A 24,353-nucleotide genomic window follows, 5' to 3' on the forward strand; every position below is an offset into this window, starting at 1 on the left:
CTCAAACAATCCTCCTATCTTGGCCTCCCAAAACGCTGGGATTACAGGCGTGACCTGGGCTTAACATTTTAAATGAAAATAACTAACTGTATCTCAACAGTAAAAGCAGTGAGTGGCATTGTTTGACATTTTCAACTCTTTTAATGTCTGTTTTAATAGAAGATATCTGGATTCTCATATCTGCTTCTGTCTGCATTCAGTCTGCTGTGATATCATATGTCATGTGGCCTTTGGAAAACTCCATTATACATTCATAAGAGAATAAGAATAAAAAAGACAAAGTCTTAATATTATTATGTAAGTAGTTTTGATTTCAAAGACGCTTCCTGAAAGAGTGTGAGAGACCCTCAAAGATCCTTGAACCACACTTTGAGAACTGGTAGTACAGATTATAAATTCAGAGTAGAAAAGAACCTTACAGGTCATATGGTCATCTCTTCTTGAGGTCACCTTTTCTTGTAGTTGTTTCTGGTTTATGCAGCTGGATTACTGAGATAAGGAATACCTCATTTGTTTTTTGTGGGATAATCGGGGATGGTGAGTTTGATGTGCCTTTCAGATTTCTAAATAAGCAGTTTGATATGTGGGTTAGGATATCAGATGTAAAATCTGGTGTTTTGGTAGTCATTGGCATGTAGGTGGTTTTGAAAGCCTTTTGCAAGAGTGAGGTTGCCCAGCGAGAGAGTATAGTGTTAGAAGCAAAAAAGCTGAAGGTCAAATCCTTCTGAGCTTCAAGGTTTAAAAGACATATAGAGAAAGACTAGTAAAGGAGACTGAGAAAGAGAACTAGAGAAGTGGGAAAATGTATGTATTGTATGTCTGGAGTGTAGTGTATAGAAGTCAAGGGAAAAGAGTGCTGTTGTTGTTGTTGTTGTTGTTGTTGTTTTGTTTTTTTGAGATGGACTCTCACTGTGTCACCCAGGCTGGAGTGCAGTGATGCGATCTCAGCACCCTGCAACCTCCAACTCCCTGGTTCAAGCGATTCTCTTGCCTCAGCCTCCTGAGTAGCTGGGATTACAGGCACGCACCACCGCACCTGGCTGAAAAGAGTGTTTTTAGAGAATGGTCAGTTGTAAGGAAGCTGCCAGGAGGTCAAGGTCAAGTAGATTGAGGATTGAAAATACCCATTAGATTTGGAGACGAAGAGGTTTTGGTGATTTTAATGAGAGTTGTGGAGAAATGGGGATGGCAACCACATTGGAATTGCTTGAAGAGTCAAGAGTCTAAATGGACACTGAGTGTATTCAACTTTTTTTTTTTTTTTTTTGGGACAGAGTCTCACTCTGTTGCCAGGCTGGAGTGCAGTGGTGCGATCTCGGCTCACTGCAAGCTCCGCCTCCTGGGTTCACGCCATTCTCCTGCCTCAGCCTCCCAGGTAGCTGGGACTACAGGCGCCCCACCACCATGCCCGGTTAATTTTTTTGTATTTTTAGTAGAGACGGGGTTTCACTGTGTGAGCCAGGATGGTCTCGATCTCCTGACCTCATGATCCACGCACCTCGGCCTCCCAAAGTGCTGGGATTACAGGTGTGAGCCACCGCACCCGGCCCCAGTAGGCACAAAATTTTTAACAAGGCAAATATGTTTGCTAAGTTGTAGCTAATAATTAGCAGTGGTACCCCTCTAGTAATTTCTGCAAATAATCTATGTACATTATTCCCTTTTAAGAAACACTAACATTTTTTGTAAAGTTGAAGCCATAGACTTAGTAGTCAGTGTTTGCTTTGAGTGGGTAGCTGAGAGAAATGTCTTTCCTTCTGAGTAGTTTCTGCTGTTCAGTGAATCTAGATGGCAGTGTTTCATTTGTTCCAGTTTAACTGTTAATCACCCTGTTCGTGTCAGTGAGTGTATAAATGAGTATCCAGTAGCATTTATATGTATTTGTTATACTTTTTTTTAGTGTAATCATAATTAGGCTTTTACTTAGTGATAGAGCAGTAGCATTATCTTTTACTCCAGTTTTCTGATTTATTGCACGTTAATGATGACATGCTTTTATCAAATGGCTCCCATTATTTCCATGACATCATATATTTAGCTTATACGACTACCTGTAGCGCTTTTCTTTGCCCTGTTATCAGCAGGTCAAATTTTGTGTGTGTGTTCCTTGTAATTTGTTTTGCTATATATTCTTACAGGCTACTTGCAAAATAGTATGTGAATTTCATTTCCTCATTTTTAATTTCTTTTCATTTTCTATTTTTTCAGTTTCTTTTTTCCCCCCTCATTTACTGCCATAGGATAAATATGTTAATTGTTCCTCTTTCTTTCTTATGAGTGGTTTTGCAGCCTGGCCCTTTAACTGCTTCTTCTGCTTCTGAGATCATGTTTCTTAACACTACTGTTGACCCATCATACCTCATCCTTCCACTGGCAGCCCTGCCTTTGATTCTCCTTTATTTTTTTCTGTTTAAATGGAGCTCATAACAGCTTCTAATGCTGTCGTTTGTTCATTTGTTCATTGAAGGTTCTGTTGATCTCTAGATGAGTTAAGAAGATACAGTCCTTAAGGACCACACAACCTTGTGGGGAGACTGATACATATATACTATTTGTAGCTCTATTATAGCACTCATTATATTGTATACTATTTGTTTATGTGTGTATCTCCTTTACTTGATTATGAGCCTTAAGTGCTCAATGAATGTTCATTGAATGAATGAATTATGTATAATGTATGTATGTGTGTATATGTATATAATGATAAGAACTATGAAAAATGAGCAGATGCCAGCCATGGTAGCTCATGCCTGTATTCCCAGTGCATTGGGAGGCCAAGGCTGGAGGATTGCTTGAGGCCAGGATTTGAAGAACAGCCTGGGCAACAAAAGAGACCTGTCTGTAAAAAAAATAAGGTAAATTAGTTGTACATGGTGGCACATGCCTGTAGTTCTAGCAACACAGGAGGCTGAGGCAAGTGGATCGCTTGAGCCCAAGAGTTTCAGGCTACAGTGAACCATGATTGCACCACTGTACTCCAGCCTGGGTGACACAGCAAGACCCTGTCTCTAAAAAAGAAAAAAAAAAGAAAAGGAAAAAATGAAAAGAGTACTATAGGAAACAGAGAAGTACTAATTGAAGTACTAATTTTATTAAGAGCCAGTTTGGAAAAGATTTATAGGAGATGACATCAGAGTTTGGCTTTGAAGGGCATTCTTGCCAGAGAAAATTTAGGAAAAGACAGTGTGGAGATAATGAAATGTTCTGGATATTCAAAGAATGTACTGTAGATATACCTATTCGACAGGAAAGTAGTTACACAGTTTTGCTTAAAAAAAAAATAAAAAGGTGAGACTGTAAATTAATGTTGTGAAGGTCTCCAAGTGTCCATCATGCTAAGGAGTTTGGAGCTCTGTCCCATAAATGATAGTCATTGAAGAGTTATAAAATCAGAATTGCTAGGTTCTGTTTTAGAATGATAACTTAGATTGCAGTATGGAGAATGGATTTAGGAGCAGGATAATTTAGGAAGCTTTTACCATAATTTAAGCTAAAGATGATGCTTTGAACAGAGGCAAGGGGAAGAAAGAAAATTAGAGAAACATCTTAAATTTTTTTTTTTTTACAAACAGCTTTATGTATGAGGCATATTTTACATATCATAATAGAGAAACAACTTAAAGGTATAAATGATATGGTAACTAAGTATATGATGGAATGTGGGAGAGACAGGAATGTCAAAGATGAGCTGGATGCATGTTAATCCAATTTATTAAGAGTACAAGAAGAAAATTTTGAAGATAGATGATAATGAATTTATTTGGTTTTGAACATGAAAAATTTGAGGTGCCAATGGTACTTGGAGATAGACATCAAATAGACTGAAAACTTGCATCTAGAGCTCAGAAATAGATCTGAGGAAGAAATACAACATTTAGGAAATAGTTAAAGCCATGAAAGTATGTGAGGTTGCCTGGGGAGAAGGAGGTAGAGAAGAAGAGGCCTAGGAAAAAGCCTTGGAAATGTTACCATTGATGAATTAGACAGAAGTAGAGAACCCATCAGGAGTTGAGAGGTAAGAGATAAAACAATCAAGAGGCAAGGGAAACAGGAGAAATATGTTTTACAAATCCCAAAAGTAGTGAGAGTTTTAAGGTGAAAGTTTAAGATCCCAAATATTAATAACTTAGTGTTGTAATGCCTGTTGACCGGAAAATTGTATTACTAGAATGTAGGCGTATTTCCTAGGTTTTCTAGACAGATACAATTCTTTTTTAATGTTTAGGCTTTTCTAAGACTTTAGTAAGAATAAACCTGTAAATCAGAAAAAAATACAGCTTTTAGACTATGCTCCAATTTTGGTTTAAAAAATATGGACTTTTAGTTGAAGAACTGCTCATAACAAAGTGAAAGATAAAGGCAACGTTTTATCAGTGGGCTTAAAAAACATTTTCTGATGACCAGAGAAAACCCTGCACATATCTCTGAGAGGAACTGTCATTCATTTTGGGGTATTTTCTGTATTCTCTCTCTTTGAAACAGTACATTTCTTAACACATTTTGTGTAGTATATTTGAGATTCATTTCCAGTATGCTACAAAAAATGTGTTAAGAAATATATGAATATAAGATATAAGAAAATGAAATACAGGAATGAAATTCAAAATATATTTTTTCATTAATAGCTTTCTTCCCCTCTAAGTACATGATTTAGTAGGTTTGAAAGGATGAATTATTTTGTTGGATCCTCTTTTTCTGTAGGTTTTTATCTTTTTTTTTCCCCCGTGAGGAAACTCAGATAAAGGGACATTTGAGAGAGGCATCCAAGAATGCAAGAGCAGAAAATGAGGTACTAGTATTACGGGAACTGGAAAATTGTCAAGAACAAGACCTCTTTTTCCTTTCCTTTGGGGCCACTGTTTTAAAATTTGTTTGTCTTTGATTTTCCTCTTTGTTTTCATTGTATTTTTCAGCTTGACTCCTTATAGCTCATGGGTCAGTTGCTTATCCTTTCAGTTCCAAAACTCTGCAGTCTCTTTTTCCGGGGACTGGATAGGATGCTTTTGAGTCACTTCCTTAGTTCTTATTCAATCAGCTAGAGCTCGAGTGAGGGGCAGATCTTTGTGGATCACAGTAGTGGGTAGGGGTAATTCCTTAGAGAAAAGAACTATTGGTAGGCTAAACACAGTGATTGATATCTTTAGTATTTACACAGTTTCATTTAACAAAGCTTTATGGGAACATTTTGAAGGCATAATTTGTGATCAGTTGTTTTGTGCCTAGTGGGAAGTTGGCCTTTTTGACTTTTGAAAAATGTTAGAGTTGAAGGAAGGTAAACATGATAAATGCTGAGTTCAGCCTAGAGGTTATTCTTTCTGGATGAGGGGAGAGAGATGAGTATGAGTAGAGATACACAGAGGACTCCAGCCAAATTGGTAATAGTTTATTTCTTAAACTGAGAGGTAGGTACATGGGTGTTTTATTATATTATTTCTTATGTCACTTGATGTGAAGAAGAAAGCTGTTTTCTGATAATTGAAGATTATTTAAATTTAGACCTTGGCAGACAGTAAGCCTCAGAAAATAAAGCAGTCCAACAGGCTATTGAAGGCTTAGAACATTACTGTACACTACTGTAGACTTTATAAACACTGTGCACTTAGGCTACACTAAGTTGATTAAAAAATCTTTCTTCAGTTATAACCTTAGTTTACTGTAACTTTTTTTACTTCATAAACTTTTTTTAAAACTTTTTGACTCTTTTGTAATAATTCTTTGCTAAAACAAATATACAGCTGTACAGCAATAGTTTATATCCTTATTCTGTAAGCTTTTGTTCAATTTAAATTTTGTTTATTTTGTGTTTTACTTTTATGCTTTAAAATATTTTTTAAAATAAAATATTTGTAAAATATGTATTTTATTTTTTAGTAAATAGCAGGAGCACACTCTATAATAACAATAAAAATATGGTATAGTAAATACTAGGCGATAGAAATTTTTCAGTTCCAATATAGTTTTAAGGGACCACTGTCATATATGTGGTTTGTGTTGACCAAAACATCATTGCATGGGCATGACTATACAGAGAACTTTGGCTGTCTTCCATTATGGAAGTAGAATGTTGTGACAAGCTTATTACTATATAACAGAATGCTTAACTTTATCTTTTAAATTAAAAAAAATTTAAATTGACACAATTGTTGTACATATTCATGGGGCAATTGTGATGTTTTGATACAATGTATAGTGATCAGATCAGGGTGATTAGCATATCCATCATCTCAATATTTATCACTTGTTTGTGTTGGGGACGTTCAGTATCTTGTCTTCTGTCTACTTGAAAATACACAATATGTTATCATTATGGCCATCCTACAGTGCTGTAGAACACTAGAACTTACTCCTTCTATCTAGCTATAATTTTGTATCCTTTAACAAATCTCTCCTAAGCGCCCTTAACTCCTCTCCTAGTCCCTACTAACCTGTGTTCTACTCTTCTATGAGAAGAGCTCTTCTGTGAGCTTCTGCAGAGGAGTGAGAACATGCTGTGTTTAACTTTCTGTTCCTGGCTTATTGACTTAACGTATTCATCCTCCAGGCTCATCCATGTTGTTGTAAATGACAGAATTTTTTTCTTTTTAAGGCTGAATGGTATTCCATTGTGTATATATATTTTTTCTTTTCTTTTTTATGGAAATGTGAATGGTTTTGACTTAAAGTGTATTTTGCCTAATATAATTGTGACCTCCCATGTTCTCATTTGGTTACTGTTTACATACAGTTTCTTTTTTCATCCTGCTAACTTCAGTCTATTTTTGTCATTAGATCTAAAGTGAGTCTCTTATAGACAGGATGTAGTTCCATATTTTCTTCATCTGTTCATCTGTTGTCGGACACTTGGTTGTTTCCATTTCTTGGTTATTGTGAATAATGCTGCTATAAACATGGAAGTGCAGATAGCTCTTCAGTATACTGATTTTCTTTCCCTTGGATAAATATGCAGTAGTGGGATTGCTGGATCATATGACAGTTCTATTTGTAGTTTTATGAGGAATCTCCATACTGTTTTCCATAGTGGATATACTAGTTTACCTTCCCACCAATAGTATATAAGAGTTCCTTTTTCTGTATATCCTCACTAGCATTTGTTGTTTTTTGTCTTTTTGGTAATAGCCATTCTAACTGGAGTGAGATGATATTGTGGTATTGATTTGCGTTTCCGTGATGTTTAGTGATGTTGAGCTTTTAAAACATGTTTCTTGACCATTTGTATTTGCCCATTTTTGATTAGATTATTTAGGGTGTTTTTTCTTTTGCTCTTAACTTGTATGAGTTCTGTATGTTCTAGATATCAATTCCCTGACAGATGAGTAGTTTGCAGATATTTTCTCCCATTTTGTAGGTTGTTTTTTCATTCTGTTGATTGTTTCCTTTGCTGTGCAGAAGCTTTTTAGATTGATATAATGCGATTTGTTAATTTTTGCTTTTGTTTCTTGTGCTTTTGGGGGTCTTATTCATAAAATCTTTTACCAGACCAGTGCTCTGAACTGTTTGTTTCCCTTATGTTTTCTTCTAATTATTTTGTAGTTTTGGGGGTCTTATATTTAAGTCTTTAATCCATTTCAAGTTGATTTTTGTGTAGGGTGAGAGATGGGAGTCTGTTTTCATTCTTCTGCATATGGATATTGTTTTCCAAGCACTGTTTATTGAAGAGACTATCCTTTCCCCAATGAATGTTCTTGGCACCATTGTAAAAAATTAGTTGGCTATAAATACATGGATGTTCTCTATTCTGTTCCATTGGTCTATATGTCTGATTTTATGGCAGTACCATGCTGTTTTGGTTACTGTAGCTTTGTAGCATATTTTGAAATCTGGTAGTGTGATGCTTCCAGGTTTATTTTTTTTTGCTTTGGATTGCTTTGGGAATTTGGTGTCTTTTGTGGTTCCATATGAATTTCAGGATTGTTTTTTCTATTTCTGTGAAGGATGCCATTGGTATTTTGATAGGGATTGTATTGAACCTGTAGATCACTTTGGGTTGTATGATCGTTTTAACAATATTAATTTTTCTAGTTCATGAACACAAGATGTTTTTCTTTTTTGTCTGTCTTCTTTAACTTTTTTCATCAGTGTTTTACAGTTTCCTTTGTAGAGATTTTTTACCTCCTTGGTTAAACTTATTCCTAGCCAGATTTTTTTTTTTTTTTTTTTTGTAGTTACTGTGGATAGGATTGCTTTCTTGATTTTTTTGTAAGGTAGTTCATTATTTATGTATAGAATCACTACTGATTTTTGTATGTTGATTTTGTATCCTACAAATTTACTGAATTCATTTGTTAGTTCTAATAGTTTTTTTTGCTGGAGTCTTTGGGATTTCCTATATGTATGATTATATTGTCTGAAAACAGGGACTATTTGACTTCCTCCTTTGCAATTTGGATGCCCTTTGTTTCTTTCTCTTGCCTAATTACTGTGGCTGAGTTTTCCAGAACTATGTTGAACAAAAGTGGTGAAAGTGGTTATCCTTGTCTTGTTTCAGATCTTAGAGGAAAAGCTCATTCATGGATTACTAGATTAAGAATACTTGTACTACATTGTGAGATTGTAGAGGTCAGAACCGTTTTTCTCTCTCTTTCTCTGTCTCTTATTTTTTCATCTGTAAGGACCATTTCTTTTTAGTTTTTTTTAGTAACACACAATGCTTTGCACAAAGTAGGTACTCAAAAAACATTGTTAGTACAAGCTGTTGATATGCAAATTTACTTTCCTCATTCTTAGTCTTAAAAGACAAATATTATTACATTGGGTTAAAAAAATCTTTTTTCTATATACAATATATGTTTAAAAGAAAGTGATCCAGAAAACTTAGAATTAAAAGGACAGGGCAGATGCAGTAAAGCAATGTTTGCTTTTTATTAATAGCATGCAAAGTAGAATTAAATACTAAAACACATTTCTCTAGGGATAAACAGAGTTATTTTTTATTGATGAAATATAAAATCCATTGACAGCATAACCATGAACTTTTATATACCAAATAGTACTATCAAGTTATTTAGGAGTTAAGTATTTTAGAAATATGAAATGGACAAAAATTCAGTAGTTCCGGTGAATTTTTGTCCATCTCTTAATTCTTGGCAAATTAAATAGACAAAAGATAATACATAAATGTCCAACAAATAAATAAATCCAAGTTTTCCATATGACTGTTGAATAAGGTTATTGTCATGATATCTCTAAAACATTTAACTGGGAAGGTGCTTTCATTATTCCCCAGGAAGTGATCTTGAATAATCTATTTGACTTGGTAAACACTTAAAAGTGGTTGGGAAAAAGGCCTTATGCAAATTGAGATTTATACTTTAAAGATAGTAAACCTTTTGATAGATTATCTTATTAAGTTTTTTATTACACTTTTTTCACTAATTCTATTTTCAATTTCTACAAAAATGGTGATTTAAAAAATGTATTCTTATATAAAGAACAGACCAACTTAAATACATTATATTTAAAATATTCACTTACAGGGCATGGGATAACCAAAGATGTAAAAGGTAGGTTATTGGGAAATTGAGGTGCTTCATGAGAATAGATATCATAAAACTGATTTAAAACTATAATTATAGGCTGCGTGTGGTGGCTGACACCCATGATCCCAGCATTTTGGGAGGCTGAGGTGGGACAATCACTTGAACCCAGGAGTTTGAGGCCAACCTGGGCAACATAGTGAGACTTCATCTCTATAAAAATTTTAAAAAAATTAGCCGGGCATGGTGGTGTGCACCTGTAGCTTCAGCTACTTGGGAGGCCGAGGTGGAAGGAACACCTGAGCCCAGGAGGTTGAGGCTGCTGTGAGCCCTGATTGCACTACTGCACTCCAGCCTGGGTGACAGAGTGACACTTATCTCTTAAGAAAAGCCTCAAAAACTAGAATTATAAACCTAAAACAGGACATAATTCATGTTATCTGAAAATCCTTTGAAGTATAATATGCATTGAAAAAGCACATAAATGTGCAAGTTGATAAAGTCTCTTAAACTGAACATACGCTTGAAATCAGCACCCATATCCATGAAGATTAGCAGCACTTCCTTGCTCCAATTTCAGCCACTTCTCTAGCCACTTCAAGGGTGATGACTGTCCTCACTTCTAGCACTGCAGATTCCTTTTGCTCATTTTATACTTTATTTAATGGAACTATATGGTTTTTACTCTTGTTTCTGGCATTCTTCACAACATGTTTGTGATATTCAGCTATCTTTTTGCATGTAGATGTAATTCAGTCTCATTATTAGTGGGAGATCTTCTATCATTATAGTATGAACTTTTACATAAATGTCATACTTCTAATATTTAGTCATTTATATTAAAGATGATTGCCCATTAATAGGGTATTTATTTTGAAGCAGATAAATTTTCTCTTGTTTACTCATTTATACTGTCTCAGCCTTAGTGTTAGCTAAGAAGACATAGAGATTGTGGACACATGTAGTTTTTGATTATTTAATCTATTTATCCTTTCCATTGGAAAATTGATAATCACTGTATATTTCAGCACTTATTTTAGTTTTAAAGCAAAAAGATGTCTGCCCAAAGAAATTTTTTGTCTAATCATTGACAGATATTCTAGTAATATAACTGATGTTTGCTTAATTTTTCAGTTGGCTAGATTAAAAATATTTTCATGAAAAGGAAAATGAGTTAATTTTTTGTTTGTTTTTTTGAGACAGAGTCTGACTCTATTGCAAGGCTGGAATGCTGTTGTGCAATCTCAGCTCACTGCAACCTCTGACTCCCTGGTTCAAGCAGTTCTCCTGCCTCAGCTTCCTGAGTAGCTGGGATTACAGGCACCTGCCACCATGCCTGGCTAATTTTTGTGTTTTTAGTAGAGATGGAGTTTCACTATGTTGGCCAGGATGGTCTTGATCTCTTGACCTCATGATCCGCCTGCTGCGGCCTCGCTGGGATTACAGGCGTGAGCCACTGCGCCAAGCCAAAATGAGTTAATTTGTTAAACTGTGTTGGCAGATTAAAGTTTTATGGTTGATAAAATGTTGTTTTTCTACTATGCTCCTCTATTTTCAGAAAACTTGTTTACTTTTCTTAGAGCCATATTTTTTTTTTTTTTTTTTTTTTTTTTTTTGGAGACGGAGTGGCGTGCTTGTCAGGACTCTAGGACGTGGAGTGGCATATAGCACTGGATCTCAGCTCATGTCTGCAAAGCTTCGCGTCCGTCACACGGGTTTTAACAATGCCATTCTCATGGATGGGTTTCTGCCATCGCACGTTCCCGATACCTGGACTACCAGCGCCCCGCCATATAAGAGATTATATGTTATTGGATAAGCAGATATAATCCGTCACCGGACTCTAGTTATTTTTGTTATTTTTTAGTAAAGACAGGTTTCACCGTTGTTTTAATGCCAGGATGTCTCGATCTCTCTGACCTCGTGATCACGGCGTTTCCGTCGTCGGTCTTAAGCCAAGTAGCTTGAAGATTACAGAGGCTTCAGACCTACCGCAGTCCCTTCCTTAGAGCTTTCACTATAATTCTATTAGAAAAATTTATTTTTAGAACTTTTGTTTTGGTGTTTATATTTTGGACAGGCATGGAAGATCCTGTCTCTTGCCCAGGCTGGAGTGTAGTGGTGTGATCTCAGCTCAACTGTAACCTGTGCCTCTCGGTGGGTTTTGATCAACGATTCTCCTACCTCAGACACTAACCCGAGTTAAAAGCTGGGCTTAAGATGTGCCAGCCACCTGTTATACGGCCTGGGGCCTCAGACTATTTGTTCGTATATTTTAGTAGAGAACTGGTTTACGCCATGTATGGACCAGGCGTGTTTGATGCTTCTTCTGATCTCTCGGGTAGATTCCAACACTTCTCTCAGCACTCTTATCCAAAATGGCTGGGATTACAGGCGTGAGCCACTGTGTTCCTCAACGCGCTATTTTTAGACATTTTTTGGTGTTTTCTCGCGACTTAATAAATCGGTTATATACTCTGATATCAGATTAAATTAACTTCCCTTAAAAATTAACCATACCTTTTAGTTTTTACATATTTTGACCTAAGAGGTGAGCCCTTCTTTTTCTTAATTTAAATTGGTGTTTTTAATATTCAACATACTGTACTGCCTCTGCATACAATAAGTGGAGAAAAATAATGTTTATCAAATATGACCAGGTTTAATATATTTGTAAGTGGCAAATAACAGCCCCCCCCACTCTCCCCCCATCAACTTGATAAGAAGAGCATTAAGATCCCTGGTAGGTAAGTGGGCAAGGATATGAAAAGACAATTCACAAATGAAATGCACTAAGGTAAGATTATAGAGCAGAACGTTTTATCCTGCTAGCATCTACCAAATTCAAATTAAAGCATACATTTTTTTCAACTGTTAAATCAGCAAATAGAAAGAATGGATGATATTAGAATATTTATGAAATGGGTAGGCCCTTCTTGGAAGAAACCCTCATTGTATTTCAGTGACATGGTGTTTTCAGAGCAGCAATGTTCTTCACATTCTTTCGTTCAGTTTTAGCACACTTTGCCAGATACTGTTCTAGATAAATTAATCCAATAAAGCAGAAATTCATAGATACATAATATGTTCATTCAGTGTTATTTGTAGTAGAGAAAATGGGGCATAAAATATTGGTATTGGATTAAGCTCTTGTTGTGTTCATAACCCCACCCCAATTTAAGCGGTTTAAAAACCACAACATTTGCGATCTCACACCTTTCTGTATGTAAGCATTCAGGCAGCTTATCTGGGTGATTTTGGCTAGTGTCCGTTCAGAGGTTGCAGTCGGATGTCAAGTAGAGCTGTAGTCCCTATGAAGATTTGACTTGGGCTGGAGGATCTACTTGCAAGCGGATAGCTCACCCACATAGCCTGAAGGCAGGGCGGCATTCAGTTCTTTGCCACATGGACATCTAATAGGATGCTTGACTGTTCTTAAGACATGACACCCTGATCCTTGAGGTATAAAGAGAGAAGAGAATGTGTTTTAGCCTTAGTCTTGGAAGTCCACATATTGTTCCACTTTCATCACGTGTGATATTAGTTTAAAATAAGTCTTTAAGTCCACCACATTCAATGGGAGAATAATTAATTTCCACAATTTGAAGAACGAGTATGAAACAAGTTTTTGATATGTTTTAAAACACCACAGACTGTCCCAGCCAGTTTAGTAAATAGTAGTTTAAAATTGAAGTTACAGTGAATGTAGTATGAAATTATTTATTAATGATTAATATTAGGATTTAGGAGTAATGAGGTTTTCTTCTACTTTTCAAACTTTCTGTGTTGTTACATGATTTTTATAAAGAGACTAGTTCTCTATATTCATAGGAAAATATAGTATGACTTATTCACTAAGATCTCTAACCATAGCCAGATCATGATCTTCCATTATGAATTGTGATTTTAATTTAATGTTGTCTCGTGGTAATACTAGAATTTTTTGATTGCGCGGATAAGTATATAACTGGCATTTAAACATGTGAGTATAATTTCAGTTATTCCTGCATATAAATACAGAAAAGAAGTAATGCGAGTAATGGATGTGTTCTGTGTGAATGGCTGTACAACAATATGAATGTAACTTACACACCAGAACTGGTAAATATTCGTAATAGATGTGGATCAGTTCGAGTTAAGGTAGTTTAAGTACATTCTATATGTATTATTGGTTGTATACCAGTACCTATATTCACCACCATTCCATCTTCGCGACGACAATATACATATTATTTAATTCAATAGGATATAAGCAACTGCGCGAACCAATAACAAGAAGGCAACCATTTCATGCACTTCTCCTCCCAGTCGGCTCTCTGGCAGACCAACGCCATTTACGATGATAACTTTCATGTGACTCTGATGATTTTGACTGTTCTTACTGTCTCATGTAAGTGGAATCATACAGTATTTGGGTCTCTTTGTGATTGGCTTATTTCACTTAGTAATAATGTCTCAGATTCTTTCATGTTGTATATATAATCAGATTTCCTTCCTTTAAGGCCTCAATAATATTCTATTATATATATATATATATATATATATATTTATATATATATATATATATATAATTGTCATTTTACTTATTCATTCATTTGTTGATAGATAGTTGGGCTACTTCCATGTTAGCTACTATGAATAATGCTGCTTTGAACATGGTTGTACAAATAGTTCGAGCCTCCACAAGTTTTTTGGTTGTGTACTATATTCGTCCATTCTCACACTGCTATAAATTACCCGAGACTGGGTAATTTATAAAGAAAAGATGTTTAATTGGTTCACAGCTCCACATGGCTGGGGAGGCCTCAGGAAACTTACAATCATGGCAGAAGGTACCTCTTCACAGGTTGGCAGGAGAGAGAATGAGTGCAAGCAGAAGAAATGCCAGACACTTATGAAGACATTAGATCTCATGAGACTCACTATCATGAGAATAGCATAGGGGAAACTGCCCCCCGATCCGATTACTTCTACCTGGTTCTGCCCATGACACTTGGGGATTATGGAGATTACAATTCAGGGTGAGATTTGGGTGGGGACACAGAACCAAACCGTATCATATATCTAGAAGTGGAATTGCTGGATCTTATGGTAATTCTAATTTTACTTTTTTGAGGAACTGCCACACTGTTTTCCATAGTGACTGTACCATTATACATTACCACCAACAGCACACACGGGTTCTAGTTCTGCAAATCTTTGCCAGCAGTTACTATTTTGTGTGTTTTTGATAGTAGCCTGTCCTATTTACATCCTAATGGGTGTGAAGTAGTCAATATAATTTGTAATGAGTTATTTTCTGAGGAAAATAATATAAGATTGATGTTCAGTGAATACTGATGTGATTGCAGGTAAATTGGCAGGATGAGGAGCAGCAAATCAAAAGAGGTGCCTTTACAAAATCCAAGGAACTCTCAAAGCAAGGATACTGTTCAAGGTATGATTTTGTTTTTTTAAGGGGAACTTAATACCTCATTTAGGTCATGTGTATTACATTTTGGTCTAATAAATAAATGATAATTATACCTATGCTTTGATTTATAGAAAGTGGATAAATAATTTTAAAATTCTCTTATATTTTAAATATACATGGTGCTTCATGTTAAAAGCATCCTATGGTAAACTGTTTTGTAAAACAGGAATCCTTTTTTAAAATGAACCAGTATATGTAAAATTTTTCAGAAATTCTGGCCTAACTTCAATAAATGGTATAGCCCCAATATAGTTACAGACTTATAGGGTTACAGATAATAATAGTAAGAGTCTCACTGAATTCTTTTTAAAATAATGCATTAGAGGTAATTTTAAGGCATGATATTTTTTGAGGAAAATTGACAAACTAGAGTACATCTGGAGGAAGATTATTGGGTTTGTGAAAGATCTGGAAATCAAGTCATATGAAGAGTATTTGGAGGAAGTGGAAATACTTATCCTGAAGAAGGATGACTTATGGAAAATACATGACCTTAAACTATTTGAAGGGTTGTTCTCTGAAAGACTGAATGGATCTTAACTATGTTTTTACTGATAGATCAAAATCTGGAGTAGCTTTCTAATCTTTCTCATGTTGTATTATAAAATACAGTACAATATAAAATTTCATATTTGTTCAGCTCATTGGGGTAAACTGAGGATGCTGCTTATTTTTGGAGCTGTCTGATATAGGTGTGAGTGGAAATGCCAATCCAATGGTAGCAGTGTCTATTTACCTTTAAACCATATGTTGGGAATGTTGGCTTAATAATCTTATAGATAAAAACCCATTTTGACTCAATATAATAAAGCATTTGCTGAGGAATTGTTCTGCCTAATAAGGTAGTTTTCAGACTTTTGAGTGCATTTGGGAGCTTATTAATATTCAGATTCTGAGGTCTAATTCAGAGATTCTGGTTGATTGATATAGTAAATGCCTTTTTTTTCCCAGCAGATATTACCACATCGTGGGATGCACTTTCTCAAACCAAGGCTGCTGTAAGTAGTTTTAGCGTCCATTTATTTATTTCTAGATTAAAATCAATTTCCTGTTATGATTGAATAGATTAAAATTTTTTCCATACTGTTCTTTAAAATTTACTTTTATTTTTATTTTTTGTTATACAGACGGGTTCTCACTGTGTTGCTCAGGCTGGTCTTGAACTCCTGGGCTCAAGAGATCCCCTCTCTCTCTCTCTCTTAGTCTCTCTCTCTCTCTCTCTCTCTCTATATATATATATATATGCACACACACACACTATATATTATAAAATGAACATAAATGACAACTATTAAATGGTAAAGTAATAAACAGGATACTACTTTAGGAATTAGGAGCACAAGCACCATGGCATATAAAGTATTAAAATTGACTGGTTGTGGTGGCTTACACCTGTAATCCTAGCAATTTGGGAGGTCGAGGTGGGTAGATAGCTTGAGCCCAGGAGTTTGAGATTAGCCTGGGTAACATGGCAAAGCCCTGTCTCTACCAAAAAAAGACAAAAATTAGCCAGGCTTGGTGGTGTGCACCTGTAATCCCTGCTACTCAGGAGGCTGAGGCAGGAGGATTGCTTAAGCCCAGGGAGGTTGAGGCTTTGAGGTTGCAGAGACCCTTGATTGTGCCACTGCGCTTCAGCCTGAATGACAGAGCAAGACCCTGTCTCAATAATAATAATAATTTGTACTGTTTATTCACCTTTAATAAATTTGTTCATTTGGTAGGTGGAAAAGAGAATTTAAGCTGAATGCAGTGGCGCACCCTGTAATCCCAGCACTTTGGGAGGCCAAGGTGGGATGATCATTTTGAGTCCAGGAGTTCAAGACCAGCCTGTAAAACATGGCAAAACCCCATTTCTACAACAGTACAAAAATTAGCTGGGTGTGGTGGCATGCGCCTGTGGTCCCAGCCACTCGGGAGGCTGAGGTGGGGTGATTACCTGAGCCCAGGAGCTCAAGGCTGCAGTGAGCTGTGATCATACCACTGCATTCCAGCCTGGGCAACAGAATGAGATCCTGTCTCAAAAAAAAAAGAAAGAAAGAAAATTTAAAACAGAGGATGAAGGTAGGGGCTTTGTCTATGTAGAAGGCTCATTGTTAGGGAGGAAATGAAGGAAACCAACTTCTTGAATGGACTGTGAGTTATTCTTCCTTTCCAATTTGGATGCCCTTTATTTCTTTCTGTTGTCTGATTGCTCTAGCTAGGACTTCCTGTACTATGTTGAGTAACAGTGTTGAAAGAGTTACTTCTTTTTTGTGGCAATAACAGGTTGTTTTTTTCTCTTACTACTGAAGAAGAATGACTGTGGGCAACCTGTTCCCATTTGTGTTCTGGCCAATCTTGTCTAGAGTTTAGGAATCCAAGTTTGGCAGGTGATGCAAATAGTTCATTCAAAGGGAAACTCTTTTCTTTTTAATTTGCTCCCTGGGCATATTACTTTCCTAATATACCCTTTTTTGTTTTCTATACCACCTGATTTTGAATCACCTACTTCTTTACTAAGTATTTCAGTGATATTTTCTATCCTCTAATCTTTAGAACTGGTTTGAAAATAAATCTGGAAAAGGTGATATAACCTAGATTTGGTCCCAATGCAGAGTCGTATTTTGGCCCTATGAATGTAGCAATATATATTCTCTCTCTTCTACCTGAGCATTATATTTTGTATAGTATAGAAATAGTTTTTATCCACCAGTTTAACTTAGTGCTAAACTAATTTAGAGTTAAACTGTTAATAGTTGTTTTTCAAAACTATTGGGTGTTTCTGAAGAACATTTAAGGATGATAAAGGAATATAAGTAGGGGAGGCAATCTAATGTAAAATTATTAATATATCAAAAATCATTCCAATTTTTAAAATGCATTGGGATGCAAAAATCTGAAGGAAGGCTGGGTGCAGTCGCTCATGCCTGTAATCGCAGCACTTTTGGGAGGCTGAGGCAGGTGGATCACTTGAGCTCAGGAGTTCGAGATCAACCTGGACATTTGGGAGCTTATTAAAGTTCAGATTCTGAATTTTAAACCCCGTCTGTACAAAAAATACAAAATTAACTGGGCTAATTAGTGGTGTACATCTGTAGTCCCAGCTACTTGGGAGGCTGAGGTGGGAGGATCGCTTGAGCCCAAGATGCCGAGGTTGCAGTGAGCTGAGATCATGTGACTGCACTCCAGCCTGGGTGACAGAGTGAGACCCTGTCTCAAAAAAAAAAAAAAAAAAAAAAAACCTGAAGGAAGATATATCAAAATTTTATATAAAGTGTCTATATGTGATGGAATTTTGATGATTTTAATTTTATTTTTTATATTGTTTCTGTTTTCCTAGTTTTTTCTTGTAAGCATGTAATACTTTACTATTTAGGAAAAAATGCTTTTCAGTCATTGAGAACATTGGTGGTTATAACCAAAAGTTGACTTATATTGCAGAGTTATATTTTCTCTTTATTGTGAAACTTATAGACATAAAACTGTAAAACACAGTGGCTGTTTGAGTACCTATAGTCCTAAATTTTGGTCCAGGTAAATAATTCTTTACTCATTTTTGCATGTAAAATGCACAGGATATATTGCATAATGGTATGTCACATATAAAGTCAGATAATTGGCTGAACATGGTGGCTGATGCCTATAATCCCAGCACTTTGGGAGGCCGAGGTGTGTGGATCACCTGAGGTCAGGAGTTTGAGAACAGCCTGGCCAACATGGGGAAACCCCATCTCTACGAAAAATACAAAAATGGGCCCGGTGTGGTGGCGCACGCCTGTAATCCCAGCCACTAGGGAGGCTGAAGGAGAATCTCTTGAACCTGTGAGGTGGAGGTTGCAGTGACCTGAGATCGTGTCACTGCACTTCAGCCTGCATGATGGACCAAGACCGTCTCAAAAAAAAGAAAAAAATCAGATAATTTACTACTTTTTTTTTACTAAACAATTTAAAAAATAGGTCAACATATCAAGTGGAAACTCTTTGATGTTCTTCAGAATCTTACTGATTTTTCTTGTCTAAATTCGGGGAGCATTATGCCAGATGTTATTATAGCTAAAGTAAAAAATGATGAAAAACAAATATTTTAAGAAAGCATTCATGAGTTTTTTTTTCTACTTTGGAAAAAGGTATCGGGCAATATGCTTTTAAATAACCATGTAAATTGATGGTGGATTATTTACGGAATTAACTTATGTCTTGTGATGGTATTTAAACTTTAGCTGAGACACATTGAAAATAAATTAGAAGTAGCCCCTACAAGTACAGCTGTGTGTGATTCTGTCATGGATACCAAGAAGTCTTCTACAAGTGCTACCCGAAAAATAAGTAGAAAAGGTATGTATGAAGTTACTTCCAAATATATACATATATTAAATGTAAATTTTGAAAAAACAGACAGCTCTATCTACAGGGGTGTAGCATGTGGATCTAGCCACCACACCTGGCTAATCTTTTTTTATCTTTTGTAGAGACGAAGTCTCTCTGTGCTGCCCCGGCTTGTCTTGAACTCCTGGCCTTAAGTAATCCTCCCATCTTGGACTCCTTAAAGTGCTGGGATTATAGGCGTAGCTACCACACTCTTCCTTAAATATAAGTTGTTGATGTAGTAGTTTTGTTTCAGTTTAATTTCTTCTTATAGTCTCGTGTTGCTTGCTTTTTTGTCAGAGACACTGGCATTTAATCTTTTTCTTTTGATATTGGGTAGCTATGAAACAGCCTCATGTTCAGCGACTGTAGATGGTGTTTTCACCATCTTTTGATCAGGGACTTTAGCACTATTACATCACCCTTGACAATGAGTTTTCATTTGTTTTTAGCGATCAGAGTTTCATTTTGAGGTTATGTATGTCTGATTTGTTTTTTAAATTCACAGATACATAGTGCTTTGGAAATGAAATTTAGTTGACTTAATAAAATGTATATTTTTGTTGGGATTTAAAATCATAAATGGAATCTCTTTCATAATGGTGACTATTATAAAATGATACAATGCAAATATTTTCTTGGGTTACCTTTTGTATTTTGATCTTGTGGGTTCTTTCCTTTTTTTTTCTTTTTTTTTTTGAAACAGAGTCTCACTGTGTTGCCCAGGCTAAAGTGCAGTGGTGTGATTTCTACTCACTGCATTCTCTGCATCCCAGGTTCAAGTGATTCTCCTGCCTCAGCCTCCTGAGTAGCTTTGCCACCAGGCCTGGCTAATTTTTGTATTTTTAGAAGAGATGGGGTTTCACCATGTTGGTCAGGCTGGTCTTGGAGGCTGCCTTGGCCTCCCAAAGTGCAGGGATTACAGGCGTGAGCCATCATGCTGGGCCATTCTGTGGTTTTTTAATTGGTGGGTGAAAACCTCCAGGTCAGTACTTTCTACCTAAACTGTAATATATTTATATATATAAATATTTATAGATCGATAGATAGATAGGTTTTTTTTTTTAACCTGGCAGTTTGTTAGGTTGTATCTGATACTTCTCTTTTAAGTGAGAGCCATGACAAAAATAAATTTTATACGTAGAATTTTATTTTGCATTGTTTGCTCAGAATATAATTTCTCTATCAATGGAGTTACTTTAACAATTTAACCTGAATGTTTTTCATCTACTTATAATATCCAACTAGAGATACTAGAGATAACTTATATAATATCCAACTATTAGAAATAATAGATACCTAATTTTTTTTTAAGATACCAGCCAAATTCAGAGGCAGTTGTATTTTATATCATATGTTCTCACAGATTTCCTTTTCCTTCAGATGGTAGATACCTGGATGATTCTTGGGTTAATGCTCCAATCTCCAAATCCTCTAAATCACGAAAAGAGAAATCTCGTAGTCCTCTCAGAGCTACCACCTTGGAGAGTAATGTGAAGAAAAATAATCGTGTGGAATTTCGTGAACCTTTGGTTTCTTATAGGTTAGTATTGAAAAAAAAAAGGTATCAAATAGGTTTAGCCTGTAATATTTACAGTAAGAGTATACTTTGTTTTCTGAGTTTTTTACAGCACTCTGGTTGTGAAATAGTGTAATACTCTAGTATTACTACCTTTTTCATTCTCCACAAAAGATGGCTACAAAAGATAGTGCGAACGTGAAATACTGACTGCAGTAGCCTCTTCTACAGATCAATATTTGAGGGGAAAGAAATAGTAATAGTTGCCTCAGGCCACCTTTATTGTAATAAATATGTTTCCTAGAAACAAATTATTCTATCTCTGGAAGTGTGGCTTTTTTGTTTCTTCTTAATAACTCAGATCATTTATTTTATATAGTGACCTTTATATTGCTTACTTTTTTCTTTTTTGGGGGGGGAGCATTAATTAGTCACATAAAATTCCTATCTTATTGAGAATGTGAGTTGATTTATTGTTTTGTTGCCAATGGCTTTCAGCAACTTAGATGTTCAAGATTGATGTAAGAATTTTGATAGTATAGATGATATAAAATGCTTTGCATTTTTGTTAACATAGCTTAAGATATTCAACTGATAAACTTACAGAATTTTGTATTTGAGAGACACTTTACTAATGATTTCAGTACATTCATATTCTTAGTATTGCAAATATTAATAAGTAATAAACACTGGGCCTTTTTTTTTGTTTCATTTGTAAGCTTTTTTGTGTGTTTTAAACACAAATCAAGAAGTTTCATGATGATACTTCGTAGTTCTAGGTATATGTTTGTACTCTTAAATTTGACATACCTTGGGAGATGGAGGTGGATTGTCAGTTCAATTTTTTTTTTTTGTTTTTCTGAGACGGAGTCTTGCTCTGCCGCCCAGGCTGGAGTGCAGTGGCTGGTTCTCAGCTCACTGCAAGCTCCGCCTCCTGGGTTTACGCCATTCTCCTGCCTCAGCCTCCCGAGTAGCTGGGACTACAGGCGCCCACCACCTCGCCCGGCTAGTTTTTTTGTATTTTTTAGTAGAGACGGGGTTTCACCGGGTTAGCCAGGATGGTCTCGATCTCCTGACCTCGTGATCCGCCCATCTCGGCCTCCCAAAGTGCTGGGATTACAGGCTTGAGCCACCGCGCCCGGCCTCAATTTTTATTATGTTGCATTTGATGCAATTTTGAATTATCTAGGTGGAAATATTAAGTAGGCATTTAAAAATTTGGGTAAGAATGTATGTGGGATGGTCAGGGCTGAGAATATAAATCTGGGAGTTATCACTAGTATTGAAGCACTAGAAGGGCTGGAAAAAATATAGAAAGAAGGTCAGGGGTATAATCTGGGTAAAGTTCAGAGTTTTAAAAAAAAGGAGAAGGGAAAAGTTTGAAGAAGAATAATCAAAGTTCAGAATCTCTAAACACACAGATATTAAGCTACTTGCCTAGAGATACAATCATTATCAGAATTGAGACTGAGTTGCTCACTTCATATTTATGTTCATTGTTCTTCCTGCAAATAATACTACTTTACCTTTAGAAGTATGTAAATTATGGTTTTTTGTTTTTGAGACAAGGTCTTGTTCTGTTGCCCAGGCTGGAGTGCAGTGGCACAATCATGGCTCACTGCAACCTCCGCCTTCTAGACTCGGGCGATTCTCCCACCTCAGCTTCCTAAGTAGCTGAGACTTACAGGCATGAGCTACCATGCCCGACTAATTTTTTTTTTTTTTGTATTTTGATAGAGATGGGGTTTCACCATATTGCCCAGGGTTTTCTTGAACTCATGTGCTCAAGTGATCCACCTGCCTCGGCCTCCCAAAGTGCTTGGATTACAGACGTGAGCCACTGCGGCTGGCCTGTAAATTATGTATCTTTTAAGAAAAGAAAAAATACCCAGAGGATAGCTGTGAATGGAATACCCTCCACCTGGTGGATTTCATTCCTCACTTAAAACTCATTACTTTCTTTGGGAAAAATGGCCAGATCTGTTTCTACCCCACTCCCATTTTCCCAACCTAGTTCATCATCCCTCTCTGCTCCCAAAGTACTGTGTAGCTTCCTCTATTAAAGCATTTTCAGGTGGCATTATGTTTTGGTTCCATATCTGCCCATTAGTCTATCTAAGGGTGTAAATCTTACTCTCATGGCATTAGCTTAATGCCTAGCATGTACTAAATATTTAAATACTTTTTCCTAACCTATTACCAGGAAAAATTTCAAATTTACAGAAAAGTTGAAGGAATTGTATACTGAACATCCTTATATGTATTCAGTAAATATTTAATGAGTGAGTGAATGAAAGATTGTATGAAATTACTTTTTGTTGGGGGGTGTTAATTTTCCATCCTCTTTTGAGAGTGGGACATAATATGTAACCTACCATTTTATGTTTTTATTTTTTGCATGTGCTAATTTTAGAACTAAATTATTTTAACTGTCAGTTGTTGCAGTCTTGTTAATATAGTGAAAATAATCACATTTAGCCTCGGTCTCTAGGACTGATTTCACAGCCCCATCTCTTTCTGTTTTTTTTTTTTTTAAGGCAGTGTCTCACTCTGTTGCCCAGGCTGGAGTCTGGTGGCCCAGTCACAGCTCACTACAGCCTTGTTCTCCTGGGCTCAAGCCATCCTCCCACCTCAGTCTCTGGAGTAGCTGGGACTACAGACAAGCACCACCACTCCCAGCTAATTTTCGTGTTTTTTGTAGAGACAGGTTTTTGCTGTGTTGCCCAGGCCGGTCTCATACTCCTGGGCTCAAGCAATCTGCCCACCTTGGCCTCTACAAGTGCTTGGATTACAGATGTGAGCTACCACACCTGGCGATCCCCATCTTTTTCAAAATCAACCACTCAGAACAGGGTCTAAAGTTTTTTGGGTTATGGACCCCAGTGAGAATCTGACAAAAGCTGTAGACTGTTTTTTCTTTTTTTTTTTTTTTTTTTTTTTTGAGACCGAGTCTCACTTTGACCAAGTCTTGCTTTGTTGCCCAGGCTGGAGTGCAGTGGCGTGATCTCGGCTCACTGCAAGCTCCGCCTCCCAGGTTCACGCCATTCTCCTGCCTCAGCCTCCCGAGTAGCTGGGACTACAGTCGCCTGCCACCACGCCCTACTAATTTTTTTGCATTTTTAGTAGAGACAGGGTTTCACTGTGTTAGTCAGAATGGTCTCAATCTCCTGATCTCGTGATCCACCCGCCTTGGCCTCCCAAAGTGCTGGGATTACAGGCGTGAGCCACCGCGCCCGGCCAGCTGTAGACTGTTTTCTTAGAAAAATGCTCATGCTCATATGATCTCAGTAGAAACAGTTACTATGTTATGTTATCGTGGCTTTAAGAATCTTTGTAGTATTTAGGGTTTTATGCTTTTACCTGAAATGCCCTAGATCAGATCATTGCTATACAATAGAACCATTAATGTGAGCCACACATTCAACATTTTTAGTAGTCACACACAAAAAAGATATTTTACATTCCTAAATTTTTAGAACCCAGTATGTAACTTACATTATAGCAGCTGTCAATTTCGATTAGCCACATATCATGTGCTCAATAG

General features: G+C 36.4%; 1 protein-coding gene across 2 annotated transcripts in view; it reads left to right on the top strand.

The window, feature by feature from the left end:
- The window catches only part of CEP350 (centrosomal protein 350), a 153,387-nt gene that overhangs the window by 17,274 nt on the left and 111,760 nt on the right, over positions 1-24,353 (top strand). For both annotated transcript variants that reach the window (XM_017888813.1, XM_017888814.1), the window contains exons 2-5: positions 14,825-14,910; positions 15,901-15,944; positions 19,146-19,260; positions 20,674-20,833. In XM_017888813.1, the coding sequence (XP_017744302.1) occupies positions 14,838-14,910; positions 15,901-15,944; positions 19,146-19,260; positions 20,674-20,833 (392 nt within the window). In that variant the 5' untranslated portion in view covers positions 14,825-14,837. The remainder of the gene's footprint in view (positions 1-14,824; positions 14,911-15,900; positions 15,945-19,145; positions 19,261-20,673; positions 20,834-24,353) is intronic.

The sequence above is a fragment of the Rhinopithecus bieti genome, unplaced genomic scaffold (assembly GCF_001698545.2).
Source record: "Rhinopithecus bieti isolate Rb0 unplaced genomic scaffold, ASM169854v2 scaffold_15676, whole genome shotgun sequence".
In the NCBI taxonomy this organism is placed as follows: Eukaryota; Metazoa; Chordata; class Mammalia; order Primates; family Cercopithecidae; genus Rhinopithecus; species Rhinopithecus bieti.